Below are 16,970 nucleotides of genomic sequence, written 5' to 3'. Positions count from 1 at the left end.
GGTATTGTGTGTAGATTGCTGAGGATTTGTTATTTATTTAATACATTTTAGAACAAGGCTGTAACGTAACAAAATGTGGAAAAAGTCAAGGGGTCTGAATACTTCCCAAAAGCACTGTATGTTTGCAATTATATGCTAGTTGCATTCTACTGCGGTACAAGTCTAAATGAAGAGTGTATTTTTAAAACGCTATACCCACAACTTTTTCACATTTGTTTTTTTCAGCAGAAATTATTGCCTATGTTTACATGTTTTAATACTGTTCTCAGTTTTTTTATAAAAAATGTTTTGTGTGTGTGTGTGTGTGTGTGTGTGTGTGTGTAAAATGCCATATGTCCATTGTTTTGCTGGAATGCAAGGTTCGATTCCTATATATTTTACTGTGATATGTGGTTGTCTCACCTAGCTATCTTACTAAGATGAATGCACTAACTGTAAGTTGCTCTGAATAAGATCGTCTGCTAATTTGTCAAATCTAAATGGTTTACATACAATACAGATCGCATCTGCATTGAATATCTTTAATAACACTTTTTAAATATTGATGTCTCAAATGTATCATTTGTACTATTCTTTATTAAAAATGTAGTTGTTTGTTATATTCGGACTGGTCTCTGAGAGTGAGGCGGGTATATAGCATTTTGCTATTAAAACCATGATTATTTGTCTCTCTGAAATGAAACCAGTGACAGACTTGAAACAAATACATGTCTGTCATTGAACAACCACATGCCATGATTAGATAATGACAAAATGCACAAGAAAAGAGCTTAATGGATAAAACCGTCACCATATCATATACCACTACCAAGACTGAATTGTCACCGTTGAACCAAGAGTGTTTCTGGTTCGGAAACATCTCTGAAGGTGACTTCTCGCTCCTGCTGCTGTCGGTGACAGTCCAACGTAGTGGCACCTACCTGTGTCTCCTATGTCCTCCACCTGGCAATCCAGACATCCATGACAGTCACACACAGCTCAGAGTGGTGAAGAGATCAGGTATATACTTTATTTTATAAAGATAACAGTTTGACTAAGCATTAAATACAAATATATGTAACAAACAAATAATAATAATCAACGTGTATGCGCGGGTAAAGGAGTTATTCAAGTCAGATAGACAGATTATCTTTCGCCTTTACACCTTGAGATCCCAGGGCGGCACAGGAGTTTCCCAGCAGATTCCCATTAACCTGATGTAACCCATCCGGAGACAGACTGTACCTGCTCGCTCCAACACAACACAGGACACAAACTGCTATGTCACACTCCAGAGGCTCAGGGCCCCGCCCCCTCCCACACCATCTAGAGGAGAGGGCATCCATGTTACCATGGTGAGCACACTGTGTACAGAACAGAGGCTTTAATTCCTCTATTTTGAGATGATCATACAGCCATTTCTTACACTCAATACAGTCCTTGATAATACACAGGTTTTTTGTTTGGCCACTTGACTGAATGTGTGTGTGTGTGCCTGTATGTCCGTGAGCTCATGTGCATGTATGCGTGTTTGTGATGTATCAGAGTAATCTCCTACATATCTCTCTCCTCCCTGCATCTAGCACGGCACTCCCGCTGGGCCTCCAGGTGTTCCTTCCCAGCCCAAGACTCACCCCAGCAGAAAGACTCTCCCAGATGAGATAATAACAGTGGTGTTTTTTGTCCTTTAAACAATGCAAGTATTTCCACTGGGATAGAGTCAAGAACCTACCCAACCCTCCCTAAATACTCAGACACAGGGAACTGCTGTGTTGAGGCTAATAGCTTGGCTTTTTCAAATGGAGAGAATGACCAAATCTCCCTTTGTTCCTTTGTGACATTGCCCGAAGAACCACTGTGTTTGAGTCATTTCAGAAGGGGTGAAAGTCTGTTATTTTGGAAGAGAATCCAGAACCACTTATATCCACATTCATCTCTCACACTATAATCAGAGTGGTAATTGATTAAGATTCCTATAATTTAGCTATATAAATATAATGTATTAGTATTACTTAGAAGATCCATCCCTCTTGCTAATGGTCCCCTGGGTGCCGAGGAGTCCTCTTAGCTCTTCAGTGTAACCCTAACAGAGATGGACAGTTATTATGTTTGACAGGTAGGGTTTTTAAAAAAACAGGAAGTGGGTAGAGGGATTATCTTGCACATGGTTTCATCCACCAGCTGGCTCTCTCTGTAGCAATTATCCTGTGGACATTCCACAGGATATGTACAGAACATTCACAGACCATGCACAGGACAATCCATTTCATGTGGCCTTTAGGTACTTTGGCAAGGATGTGATTTGTTTTTGTTGTTGTTGTTGTCTTGGTGTGAAGTATTTTAGTTGAAAATAAATAAACAATTATTTTGCTAAAACTGGCTAAAACTGTTCTTCAAAACGGTCTTGCCTGTCTTGCACATGACAGTTAGTGAAATAGGTAGACACTTCTGTTGAGATGCTAGATTGTTTTTGTTTGATTATTCAACAAGCATACTAGCTCTGTTATTAGTAAGCTGATTTGCTTTTTTATCTGATTGGGGAGCAACATTTGATGTAGCCTTTAGAAATAGGTCATGTCCCGTCTGGAATGACTTGACCGTTACACAATGTGTCCTTATCCCTTAATCCCAGAGTGCTCCTCTCTCAGAGGTGTGGCTGAATGCTTATTGCTCAACATTATTGGGCAGCTCAGTTTCAATACAGATCAATGTCATCGATGACCATTGACAGCAGACTTTAAAAAGACAACTTTGGAATGTATATCATCACACCGTGATAACTTATACAAAAATGTATTATATTGCTTAATCTTCCCATCAATCTCCTCCACTGTTTATCTAATGCTCACCATTCCCTCTCTTGTTTTGTCTCTCTATCTCTCTGCCCTTTTCCAGTGTGACGTGTGAACATCCTTGTCTATTTATTTGTTTCTGCTCTAAAGCCTCTCAACTCATCCCCTGAATCCCCCAGAATGATTGCGTTCTCATCTATGTGAAGGTTTATGCCAAATGGCACTGCCTGCTGTCAAATGATGCCTTCTCCCAGGGGGCACACACAAACACCACACACACACACACACACACACAGCAATATGTTGGAAAGGCCAAACTAGAGCCGTGGAGTCCTTTACACTCATGATCTCCACTGGAGTTGCATCCCCGAGTACCCTGTGGGTTATGCTGCTGTTCACACTTTATTTATTTCCTCCTCTTATCTTTAGCATTTCCCACTATGTTCCTCTGCATTAGCTATTCGTGTGTAGCTCCATTGTGCTTGACTGACCAGCGAGGGCTTTGATACCGAAATCTCTCTTTTGTCGGTATTGATCTTTTCATCCCCATCCGTTCATCTGGAGCTCACAGTACATCCCACTCTTTCCCTGTTATCTATCTCTTCCCCCCATCCCCGCCATCACCCAACCCCTTAACATCCATATTAGAGCCCCCTTCCTCCCTTGTTTTCTTCCTAGGTACCTCTTTATTCCTGCACTTGCTATTGATGAACAGAAAGGGAGGGGTCGGGTCTTGCTGCGAGCAGGTTGATTTTTTTGTTTGTTTGGCTACCACGACTGCTTCGTTCTTCGCATTCTCTTTTCACAGACTTCCCAAACTCCTCCTCCCCGGAAACTGAGAGACAGTGCTCATTAAACATCTTCATCCTTTGTCTTTGGATTTCTCTGTTAAGTCTATGACCCTTTGCAGAGATATCACTTTTAAAATGTTCAGAATTACATTACCTTCAAGATCATCTCAGCTCATATCAGCTTTTCTGATACCTTTTATAATCCCATTCAGTTCAGTCTAAAAAGCCAGGAGGCCTGTTGTCCACAGGCTACGTTAGAAGATGGCCAATATCCATTCAAATCGTGTTCTACCACTGCGAAAGTGCATTCTACCGCTGGACACTGAACTTCCAACAATGCCTTTTAAAAGGGAATTTCCCCAATGTTCGTGGAGATGGTAAACGCTGTGAATGTCAGCTCAAGTGTCAATTACCACCCGTGCGCCAATCGAATTAAAACAACAACAAACAAACAAAAAATCCATAAAATGTGTCTGTTGAAGATAGACGTAGCAGTTTTATGCGTGGGCTGCGTCTCAATCCGGCACGTCCACCTACTTTGACCTTCCGCATCTGCGGCGGAAAGTGGCAGAGCTACAGCGCCGTTTGTCAGACCATGAGACATCCCAAAAAAAAATCGGTCTTCTCATGAAAATGTCTGTAGAGTCCGAACAGTTTGGCCTACTGACTAATAGCACACTATGAAAAGATGGGACTATCATTCGTGAACACGGTGGTGTTCTCTATTTTGCTCCATGACCCCCACAAGTGTCACGGGACTTGCCTGAAAGTGACCCATACCTCCATGGAAGTATGGAGGTAGTTCTGTGCCAACAACAAAAAGAAAGTGTTAAATATGTGTTCAAAAATATTTCCTGAGCTTATATCTCCTAGATATAGGACAAACTCCTCAAAACCTTATACCATATTATTCCATTTTATTATTATTATTATTGTTTGATTCCATGACCGCAATCAAACAATGTTTTTTATTCATTCGTCTCAGGATGATGTCATGAAAATATTCCTGTCCTTTACTCAATGGGAGATTCCCATCTCCCTCACTAGCTTTAAGCACCAGCTGTCAGAGCAGCTCACAGATCACTGCACCTGTTCATAGCCCATCTGTATACAGCCCATCTATCCACCACATTTCCATACTGTATTTATTTACTTTGCTCCTTTTGCACCACAGTATCTCTACTTGCACATCCATCTTTTGCATATCTACCATTCCAGTATTTAATTGCCATATTGTAATTATTTCCCCACCTTGACCTATTTATTGCCTTAACTCCCTTATTTGACCTTATTTGCACTCACTGTATATAGACTTTGATTACAGACAGACAGACAGACAGACAGACAGACAGACAGACAGACAGACAGACAGACAGACAGACAGAGTTTTTCAAACCTCTGGGCCCCCAGACATTTCACAATTATGCTGACCTGATTGACCTATTTAAGTGCTTGATGATTAGTTGACAAGTTGAATCAGGTGTGTTAATAATTGTGGAATAGGTCAAATACATGGAACGGTTTTACGTCCCCCAAGGAAAGGTTGGAAAATCCCTGGTCTAGGACACACAGAGATAAAAAGATATCAATATAATTGATTCCGTTAGCTAGCCTATAGCCTATTTATATTCCACATGTATATTTATCACCTATACTGACAGCACAATACACGCACATAGTCTACTGCATGGGAAAATGATAGTCAACACGTGATGTGATTCTATTTTGAGCCTGATCAAACAAACAACACAATACACTATTATATGATTAAATCTCATTCGTTTATCTAAGGGCATCCGTGAATTATGAAATTCAAGTGCTTTTCCATGATTGTTAAGTTGAAACTGCAGATGGTTGTGGGTAAATGTAATTTAATAATTGTACATTAAAATATAAGATATGAAAGGGGTAAATGGAGGGATAGAGAGGGAGGGAGCTAAGAGTGGAGGCTTTTATTCCATTTCCAACCTCCCCGCCTTCTTTGGAGAGACACCCACAACCATATAATCAACTATTTCTACAGCTACAGTCACTGCCAGCCATATCATAGCACTGAAAAAAGAACACATATTTTAAGCTTTTTTTTAAGTACAACAGAAGATTTGACGATATTTGTATTTTAATCATATAGCGTGACGTTTTACTACAAGGAGATACAATGCATTTTACATTACAAAAGCGAAATAAGACGTGGATGCCAGCTATCAACTTGAGCATCGTGGGATTGGTGGTTTATAGTATGGGTAAGTAGGCTGTAACGGAAACGTCTCATGTAACAGCGGATCGTAATTTTGAAAGATGAGTGACAGAGACGCGAGACGACAGAGATTTTACTATCTTGGATCAAATGTGCACCGTTTCCTCGCGCGTTGTGTGTGTGTGTGTGCGTGTTTGTAAATGAGCAAAATTAAGATATTCCTGAAATGCTGTATGATTATTGTAGGCTACCTAGTTAATAGACTGGTGGCCCACGAAAATCGCCGCTTGCCATCACTGTAAATTGCCAACTTCATCGCCTCTAAGCTTAACACTTTAGGCTATGTCAACAGACTCAGTCAAGGATCCAAAACAGTTGGCTAAACGATGTGCGGTTGTTTTAAATCCAGAGATAAAGTGCAGTGAATCACAAAAACCATAATTCCAGTTTCCCAACGCCTGATCTAAACCGAAACAACGTGGGGATGTATTATTGGCCCGCTCTCTACCTATAGCTTATTCAGAATGTGGAACAGTCGTTTAAGTATCAGGGCTCAGGCAGGTCCAGTGATGCTCTCTCTACTGATGCAGGTGCGGAGTGGAGTGGGTGGACGCTGACGCACGGACACCGCGTATCTCCATCATCTCTGCTAGCAACATCGCCTTGCGTACAGGCTATTTGTAAACAGGCCTTGAATCTGAAATAAATGCTCGTTTCTCCTCAATTACAAATAAAGAAATCGTCATAGTGTTTGCTTTCTCACAATAGCGGGTCGAAGCGTGACTGGCAGCTTGCTTTGTCTCGGTCGGCTGGCTATGACGAAGCCAAACTACACTGAGTTTAGCGCATCTGGGTGGATACACTTATCAATTCACATTTCCTCACTAGTGTAGGTTATATTTCCCGTTTATTCACATAGCCAACACTTTATTATTCGTATCCCAAAGAACAGTCAGATAAAGATGGATAGTGAGAGCGCTGTTTTGTGCTAAGCAAAGGCCTGCTTGGCAACAGGCTACTGGTGCGTAATGACAGCTCATGAGATGAATTTCCCGATCTGTGATTTTGATGCCATGACACCATTAAGCCTATACAGTAGCTTAAACCTGTATTTTCCACATATGTCTGTTCATATCTGTGTTATCGTAATGTTGTAGGATATTACAATAAAAGGTTGGTTAAAAATTTAGAAAATATATATTGGAAAAAATATAATTGCCATGCAGTGTCTATAGTCTATCACTTTCAAACTGTTGTGATGACGCCTAGTTCACACTGTCTGGTCACCGTGCAGTCTGCAGCAGAAGAGATGACTAATACCACACCAGCCTCTGAAACCTTCACCATTTTAGAACAATCATGTATTGTTATGATGCTGCACCTCCTAGACATTTACACTAGGGGGAGACAGTGCCACGCAGACGGTCTACTTTTTAGACCAGCAGCGATGATGTCTAATGGGCAATGCTGACAAGCTCACATACATCCTCTCATACTATTTCAAGGGGCAGTTGGTAATAGTAGACGTTTAGGACCCTATTTAACATCAGTATGGATGATATAGAGGACTAGTATTGATATAGAGGACTAGGCTACACTCGATGACCACCTGGTGCTGACGAACAACCAACAGTATTTGTGATTTGGTATCGGGATCTTTGAGTATACTTTTTTTTTATCCACAAGGGGGCAGGCTAATCCACATCCACTGCCACTGTATAGCCCGCACTGCAGTCTGTAGACTACTGTGGCTATGCAGCAGTTAAGCTCAGAGCTGGCAGCATTGATTTCATGGGATAGATCATCAATTCCCATTCTCCGGATGGTGTAACCAGGCTGCTCCTTTTGAATGTGAGGAAGTTGAGAGGAGGAGTAGCTGCTTCCTCATGGAAGGGACACTGTAGGGTACATGTTTAGATTGAGCTGTGAGGTAGAGGCTACTGTGTGTAGCCTGTAGTCCCATAGCCTGCATAATGACCTTGCCTGTCAGCAGGTTCACCGAATCATGTGCCCCATGTGTCATATCAAAGACACATATCTCAGTCATCAGACAGAGATCCAGTATATTTGACCAGTCTTGAACACTGTTACCTCCATATAGCCAAAAGTAATAACATTATGACCACCCATATTAAGGTCCCTCAGTAAGGTATTATACTACATTATCCTTCCCCTATTGAACCCACCTGTCATTAAGTATGCTGAGCCACTGCCCACAGCAAAACAAACACGCACACACACACTCACACTGAACACACACAGGACCATGGACATTGGCAATCACCTTTATTCAAGGCTATGGATCACTGGCTGAATGGGCCCAGAGGTTACAGGCGGTCAAGGTCTATGAGAAGGTCTGTCCATCAACCACCTGGGTCGGCCTATCCATCAGCCAGTCAACACCTGCCCCGTCAGCAGGCAACCCGGGTATGAACCGTCCTGGGCTGCAATCACCCACCTACAGGATGATAAATGGAATCGACATGGGGGTGAGATGACATCTATGCCACTGGTAGAGAAAGAGACAACAGCTTCTGGCCCAAACCAGAGCCATGTGTCTAGAGACTTGTGCCATTGAGTTTTCTGCATTATGATTCATTTACATGACACTTAAAAATGATACGTCAGCCATGTTAGACCTAACGCCCCATTACCTTACATGGTCAAATATTGAAATAAGGCTACAGTTGAAGTCAGAATTTTACAGACACCTTAGCCAAATACATTTAAACTCTGTTTTTCACAAATCCTGACATTTAATCCAAGTAAAAATTCCCTGTCTTAGGTTAGGTAGGATCACCACTTTATTTTATGAATGTGAAATGTGAGAATAATAGTTGAGAGAATTATTTATTTCAGCTTTTATTTCTTTCATCACATTCCCAGTGGGTCAGAAGTTCACATTCACTCAATTAATATTTGGTAGCATTGCCTTTAAATTGTTTAACTTGGGTCAAACATTTTGGGTAGTCTTCCACAAGCTTCCACAATAAGAATGTTGGCCCCTTCCTCCTGACAGAGCTGGTGTAACTGAATCAGGTTTGTAGGCCTCCTTGCTCGCACACTCTTTTTCAGTTCTGCCCACAAATTTTCTATAGGATTGAAGTCAGGGCTTTGTGATGGCCACTCCAATACCTTGACTTTGTTGTCCTTAAGCCATTTTGCCACAACTTTGGAACTATGCTTGGGGTTGTTGTCCATTTGAAGACCCATTTGCGACCAAGCTTTAACTTCCTGACTGATGTCTTGAGATGTTGCTTCAATATATCCACAACATTTTCCTTTATCATGATGCCATCTATTTTGTGAAGTGCACAAGACCCTCCTGCAGAAAAGCACCCTTACAACATGATGCTGCCACCCCAGTACTTCACGGTTGGGATGGTGTTCTTCTGCTTGCAAGCCTCCCCCTTTTTCCTCCAAACATAACGATGGTCATTATGGCCAAACTGTTATATTTTTGTTTCATCAGACCAGAGGACATTTCTCCAAAAAGTATGATATTTGTCCCCATGTGCAGTTGCAAACCGTAGTCTTGCTTTTTTTATGGCGGTTTTGGAGCAGTGGAGCATTTCAGGTTATGTCGATATAGGACTCGTTTTACTGTGGCTATAGATACTTTTGTACCTGTTTCCTCCAGCATTTTTACATGGTCCTTTGCTGTTCTGGGATTGATTTGCACTTTTTGCATCAAAGTACGTTCATCTCTAGGAGACAGAATGCATCTCCTTCCTGGGCGGTTTGACGGCTGCGTTGTCCCATGGTGTTTATACTTGTACTTGTACTATTGTTTGTACAGATGAACATGGTACCTTCAGGTGTTTGGAAATTGCTCCCAAGGATGAACCAGACTTGTGGAGGTCTACAATTTTTTTTCTGAGGTCTTGACTGATTTCTTTTGATTTTCCCACGATGTCATGCAAAGAGGCACTGAGTTTGACAGTAGGCCTTGAAATACATCCACATGTATACCTCCAATTGACTCAAATTATGTAAATTAGCCTATCAGAAGCTTCTAAAGCCATGAGATAATTTTCTGGAATTTTCCAAGCTGTTTAATTAAAGGCACAGTCAACTTAGTGTATGTAAACTTCTGACCCACTGGAATTGTGATACAGTGAATTATAGGTGAAATAATCTGTCTGTAAACAATTGTTGGAAAAATTACTTGTGTCACGCACAAAGTAGATGTCCTAACCGACTTACCAAAACTACAGTTTGTTAACAAGAAGTGGTTGAAAAATGAGTTTTAATAACTCCATCCCAAGTGTATGTAAACTTCCAACTGTATGTAACTGAATGTGTAGAATTAGAACAATTATTCCAAATTCTAAAAGTTGGCCCAACTCTCAAAATACATGTCTCTGGTCCAAACTAGTCTTGAACCAGACGAAAGGGTACCAAGCCACAACCACAGTCTCAGTGGATTGCTGTTGTTTGTTAGTTAGTGAGCTTTCCCAATACTGATCTACCACCTTAAAGTCCTTTGCACACAATTATACTTGTACAAGCACACACACGCACGCACAAACGCACACACACTTATTGAACCATTAAGTCTGGTCTTTGTATACACACTGCACAAACATTCTGCTGACAATGTCCTGTTGGCTAAGAAACCACAGGAAACTACAACCCCACTCTCCCCACAAAACACTCCGAGATTAGTAAAGGAGGTATGGTAGAAACTCAATAAAAGCTTCCAGTCTCTTCCATGCTATTGGTGTGTTGGCTGAGTCTGAAATGATATGTGTAGTACTGTAGTACAGTATTGTATCTACACTCTTAGAAAAAAAATTGCTATCTAGAACCTAAAATAGTTATTCGGCTGTCCACATAGGAGAACCCTTTTAATAACCCTTTTTGGTTCTAGGTAGAACCCTTTTGGTTCCAGGTAGAACCCTTTTTTACATTCTACTCCATAGCAACTGGACATTAAGAACTGTAATATCTTATGTGTCACCGAGTCGTGGCTGAACGACGACACAGATAATATAAAGCTGGCGGGATTGTCCATGCACTGGCAGAACAGAGATGCTACGTCTGGTAAGATGAGGGGTGGGGGTGTGTGTCTTTTTGTCAAAAACAGCTGGATCGCAATGTCTAATATTAATGAAGTATCTAGGTATTGCTCGCCTGAGGTAGAGTACCTTATGATAAGCTCTAGACCACACATTTACGAAGAGAGATCTCATCTATATTATTCCAAGCCTTCTATTTACCACCACAGACCGATGCTGGCGTAACAGTATACAGTGCCTTGCGAAAGTATTCGGCCCCCTTGAACTTTGCGACCTTTTGCCACATTTCAGGCTTCAAACATAAAGATATAAAACTGTATTTTTTTGTGAAGAATCAACAACAAGTGGGACACAATCATGAAGTGGAATGACATTTATTGGATATTTCAAACTTTTTTAACAAATCAAAAACTGAAAAATTGGGCGTGCAAAATTATTCAGCCCCTTTACTTTCAGTGCAGCAAACTCTCTCCAGAAGTTCAGTGAGGATCTCTGAATGATCCAATGTTGACCTAAATTACTAATGATGATAAATACAATCCACCTGTGTGTAATCAAGTCTCCGTATAAATGCACCTGCACTGTGATAGTCTCAGAGGTCCGTTAAAAGCGCAGAGAGCATCATGAAGAACAAGGAACACACCAGGCAGGTCCGAGATACTGTTGTGAAGAAGTTTAAAGCCGGATTTGGATACAAAAAGATTTCCCAAGCGTTAAACATCCCAAGGAGCACTGTGCAAGCGATAATATTGAAATGGAAGGAGTATCAGACCACTGCAAATCTACCAAGACCTGGCCGTCCCTCTAAACTTTCAGCTCATACAAGGAGAAGACTGATCAGAGATGCAGCCAAGAGGCCCATGATCACTCTGGATGAACTGCAGAGATCTACAGCTGAGGTGGGAGACTCTGTCCATAGGACAACAATCAGTCGTATATTGCACAAATCTGGCCTTTATGGAAGAGTGGCAAGAAGAAAGCCATTTCTTAAAGATATCCATAAAAAGTGTCGTTTAAAGTTTGCCACAAGCCACCTGGGAGACACACCAAACATGTGGAAGAAGGTGCTCTGGTCAGATGAAACCAAAATTGAACTTTTTGGCAACAATGCAAAACGTTATGTTTGGCGTAAAAGCAACACAGCTCATCACCCTGAACACACCATCCCCACTGTCAAACATGGTGGTGGCAGCATCATGGTTTGGGCCTGCTTTTCTTCAGCAGGGACAGGGAAGATGGTTAAAATTGATGGGAAGATGGATGGAGCCAAATACAGGACCATTCTGGAAGAAAACCTGATGGAGTCTGCAAAAGACCTGAGACTGGGACGGAGATTTGTCTTCCAACAAGACAATGATCCAAAACATAAAGCAAAATCTACAATGGAATGGTTCAAAAATAAATATATCCAGGTGTTAGAATGGCCAAGTCAAAGTCCAGACCTGAATCCAATCGAGAATCTGTGGAAAGAACTGAAAACTGCTGTTCACAAATGCTCTCCATCCAACCTCACTGAGCTCGAGCTGTTTTGAAAGGAGGAATGGGAAAAAATGTCAGTCTCTCGATGTGCAAAACTGATAGAGACATACCCCAAGCGACTTACAGCTGTAATCGCAGCAAAAGGTGGCGCTACAAAGTATTAACTTAAGGGGGCTGAATAATTTTGCACGGCCAATTTTTCAGTTTTTGATTTGTTAAAAAAGTTTGAAATATCCAATAAATGTCGTTCCACTTCATGATTGTGTCCCACTTGTTGTTGATTCTTCACAAAAAAATACAGTTTTATATCTTTATGTTTGAAGCCTGAAATGTGGCAAAAGGTCGCAAAGTTTAAGGGGGCCGAATACTTTCGCAAGGCACTGTAAGTTTAAACCGTCCCCTCGCCCATACCCGGGCGCGAACCAGGGACCTTCTGCACACATCAACAACTGACACCCACGAAGCATCGTTACCCATCGCTCCACAAAAGCCGCGGCCCTTGCAGAGCAAGGGGAACTACTACTACAAGGTCTCAGAGAAAGTGACGTCACCGATTGAAACTCTATTTAGTGCGCACCGCTAACTAAGCTAGCCGTTTCACATCCATTACACTCACCCCCCTTTTGACCTTCCTCCTTTTCCGCAGCAACCAGTGATCCGGGTCACGGCACCAATGTAACAATATAAGTTTAAACCGTCCCCTCGCCCATCCCCGGGCGCCAACCAGGGACCTTCTGCACACATCAACAACTGACACCCACGAGGGAAAAAACTCTACCACACCGTTAGTCCACATACAGAGATGCATACTAATCTCTCTTACCCTCCATTTTGCAAATCTGACCATAATTCTATTCTCCTAATTCCTAATTCCTGTTTACAAGCAAAAACTAAAGCAGGAAGAACCAGTGACTTGCTCAATACAGAAGTGGTCAGACGACACGGATGCTGCTCTACAGGACTGTTTTGCTAGCACAGACTGGAATATTTTCCGGGATGAATGCAATGGCATTGAGGAGTATACCACCTCAGTCATCAGCTTCATCAATAAGTGCATTGACGACGTCGTCCCCACAGTGACCGTACGTACATATCCCAACCGGGAAGCCATAGATTACAGGCAACATCCTCATCGAGCTAGAGCTGCTGCATTCAAGGAGCGGGACACTAATCCGGACGCTTATAAGAAATCCCGCTATGCGCTCAGATGAACCATCAAACAAGCAAAGCGTCATTACAGGATTAAGATTGAATCCTACTACACCGGCTCTGACGCTCGTCGGACGTGGAGGGCTTGAAAACTATTATGGACTACAAAGGGAAACCCAGACGCGAGCTGCCCAGTGACGCGAGCCTACCAGATGAGCTAAATGCCTTTTATGCTCGCTTCGAGGCAAGCAACACTGAAACATGCACGAGAGCACCAGCTGTTCTGGATGACAGTGTGACAACGCTCTCGGGAACCCGATGTGAGCAAGACCTTTGAGCAAGACCTTTAAACAGGTCAACATTCACAAAGCCGCCAGATTGATTACCGGGACATGTACTCAAAGTATGCGCAGACCAACTGGCAAGTGCCTTCACTGACATTTTTAACCTCTCCCTGACTGAGTCTGTAATACCTACATGTTTCAAGCAGACCACCATAGTCCCTGCGCCCAAGGAAGCAAAGGTAACCTGCCTAAATTATTACCGCCCCGTGGCACTCATGTCGGTAGCCATGAAGTGCTTTGAAAGGCTGGTCACGCCAACAGATCCACAGATGATGCAATCTCAATCGCACTCCACAACCCCCTTTTCCACCTAGACAAAAGGAACGCCTATCTGAGAATGCTGTTCATTGACTACAGCTTAGCGTTCAACACCATAGTGCACACAAAGCTTATCACTAAGCTAAGGACCCTGGGACTAGACACCTCCCTCTCTAACTGGATCATGGACTTCCTGACGGCCACCCCGATGTGGTAAGGGTAGGCAACAACACGTCTGCCATGCTGATCCTCAACACTGGGCCCCTCAGGGGTGTGTACTTAATCCCCTCCTGTGCTCCCTGTTCACCCACAACTGTGTCGCCAAGCATGACTCCAGCACCATCATTAAGTTTGCTGATGACACAACATGAGAGAGGCTATAGAGAGGAGGTCAGAGAACTGGCAGTTGTGGTGCCAGGACAACAACCTCTCCCTCAATGTGAGCAAGACAAAGGAGCTGATCGTGGTCTACAGGAAAAGGATGGCGGAACAGGCCCCTATTAACATCAACGGGGCTGTTGTGGAGCGGGTCGAGAGTTTTAAGTTCCTTGGTGTCCACATCACCAACGAACTATCATGGTCCAAACACACCAAGACAGTTGTGAAGAGGGCACAACAAAACCTTTTCCCCCTCAGGAGATTGAAAAGATCTGGCATTGGTCTCCAGATCCTCAAAATTTCTACAGCTGCACCATTGAGAGCACTGGTATGGCAATTGCTCGGCATCTAGTATTCAGCACATTGCTTATCTTTGCAACAGTAAAGATAAGTATAGCCTACCTGGCATGAAAATGAACCACGGAAAAAGCGGCCTCTATTCGCTATTTAAGTGAATAGATTACATGTATTTTTTCCCCTGGCCCTGTTCCGAGACAGGTGCAAGATAATGGTCCATTCTAAATCAAAACAAATTTCACATATACATTATGTAGTATCTGTAAAGACAAGATTAAATCAAGAATAGTCTAATGGGACAGGGGGGCAGCTGCTGCACTCGATGCAGGGATAACTTTAGAATAAATTAACACAGCCATAGCACAATGTCCAAACAGCAAGGCCCCTGGGCCCGATGGATATGTAATAGAATTCTATAAGAAGTACTGCGCCAGTCTATCTCCACTTCTGTTGCCAATGTTTAAACAATCCAAAGAAAATGCAGAACTCCCGCAAACACTGTATGAGGCTACAACAGCACTGATCTTGAAAAAAAGATAGAGATTCCATGGAGATGTCGTCTTATCACCCGTGTCGTTACTCCCCATAGAAAACAAGGTGTTGACAAAGATATTGGCAAACCGATTGAAAACATATACTGTATTTCCGACATCATATCATGATCATAAGGTTGAGGTTGAGGCAGTGGTAATAGCTCTTGATGCAGAGAAGGCGTTTGATCGGATTGAGTGGAAGTATATGATGTCGGTTCTGGAGCACTTTGGGTCTGGAAAGGAATTTATTAATTGGATAAGAATTATTTATGCACACCCAATGGCGCCCGTGGTAACCAATCAAGAAACGTCGCAGTCATTCCGCTTGTTCAAGGGGTGCCGACAGGGGGGCCCTATTTCGCCTGCTCTCTTCCCTATAGCCATGGAACCCCTTGCTACTCGCATTCGGGCATGTGCCGATATAGCTTCTGTTAAAATAAAGGACACAGCACATAAAGGACACAGCACAAAATTTCCCTATATGCAGACGATGTTCTTTTGTTTTTGTCCAAGCCTAAAACTTCTATTCCACCCTTACTTAACTTGATAAACACATTTGGCTCCTTCTCTGGCTACAATATAAACTGGCAAAAAAGTGGGTTGATGCCAATATCACGGCCTGTGGATATGCAATTTCTGCAATCTACCCCGTTTAGAACAGTGATGGACAAGTTCACAAGCCTTGGCATTGTAGTGACAAGAGACCTTGATCAGCTATTGAAAGCGAATTGGGACATGAAAATATATCAGCTTAAACAAAATATAGATTTTTGGGAAACTCTGCCTATCTCCTTGGTTGGTCGTATAAACACTATTAAAATGGTTGTCCTACCCAGGTTTCTTTACCTCTTCCAATATCTACCCAATTTCATACCACAAAGCTATTTTAAGAAACTGGATTAAATAGTAACTCCATTTTATGGGATAACAAGGCAGCCAGAATTTCAAAGAAGCATTTATGCAAGTACAAGATAGAGGGGGGCTTTGGCCTTCCTCACTTTAAACTGTATTATTGGGCTGCTAATCTGAACACTGTGTCTTTCTGGAGGGAAAGTTTACCTGCGACGAGACAGAAGGATATGCCTTCATGGCTTTTGATTGAGCAGGCCTCCTGTCAACGTTCCTCACTCCCTGCACTTCTTAATAGCCCATCAAATGTGAAAAAATCCACTTATAACTCTAACCCAGTTATTTGTCATTCGCTTAGGATCTGGAAACATATTAGGTATTTTCTTAACATACCCACTGTTTACAGCCCAATTTGCCTGAATGATGCTTTCCACCCTGCATTGGATGATATGGTGTTTTCACAGTGGAGGGAGAAGGGGCTCAAAACAATTGGTAATCTATACATAGATGGTCAGTTAGCTTCATTTCAACAATTACAGGGAAAGTTCAACATGCCAACAACACATTTTTTTAGATACCTCCAAATCAGGAATTTCGTAAGGACGCATATCCCACAGTATGGCATGAAGCCAAATAGTCCTACATTAGATAGCTTGATCTTTGTCAAACCCCATTCAAAAGGGTCAGTCTCTAGACTGCCCACATAGAGGTATCCATAGACACCATTGAAAGGGCTTGGGAGCAAGAACTTGGTTCAGAAATCTCAGATGAGGACTGGGTAGAAGCTCTCAGGAACATAAACCACAGTTCAGTGAATGCCAGACACGATCTTGTACAGTTTAAGGTGATACACAGGTTACATTACTCAAAAGTAAAACTGCATAAAATATTCCCGGACACCTC

The 16,970-nt window shown here is 42.3% G+C and overlaps 1 protein-coding gene across 3 annotated transcripts in view; it reads left to right on the top strand.

The window, feature by feature from the left end:
- Nucleotides 1-5,617: 5,617 nt before the first annotated feature.
- Nucleotides 5,618-16,970, top strand: part of LOC139386316 (sodium channel, voltage-gated, type II, beta) — a 28,368-nt gene continuing 17,015 nt past the window's right edge. For all 3 annotated transcript variants that reach the window (XR_011629032.1, XM_071131837.1, XM_071131838.1), the window contains exon 1: nucleotides 5,618-5,805. Coding sequence is in view for 2 of the 3 variants with exons in the window: in XM_071131837.1 (XP_070987938.1) it covers nucleotides 5,721-5,805 (85 nt within the window). In the remaining variant the exon portion in view is untranslated. The remainder of the gene's footprint in view (nucleotides 5,806-16,970) is intronic.

This window comes from Oncorhynchus clarkii, chromosome 27, assembly GCF_045791955.1.
Source record: "Oncorhynchus clarkii lewisi isolate Uvic-CL-2024 chromosome 27, UVic_Ocla_1.0, whole genome shotgun sequence".
In the NCBI taxonomy this organism is placed as follows: domain Eukaryota; kingdom Metazoa; phylum Chordata; class Actinopteri; order Salmoniformes; family Salmonidae; genus Oncorhynchus; species Oncorhynchus clarkii.
The sequence above is the reverse complement of the archived record's forward strand: the minus strand, read 5'-3'. Positions and strand labels throughout refer to the sequence as shown.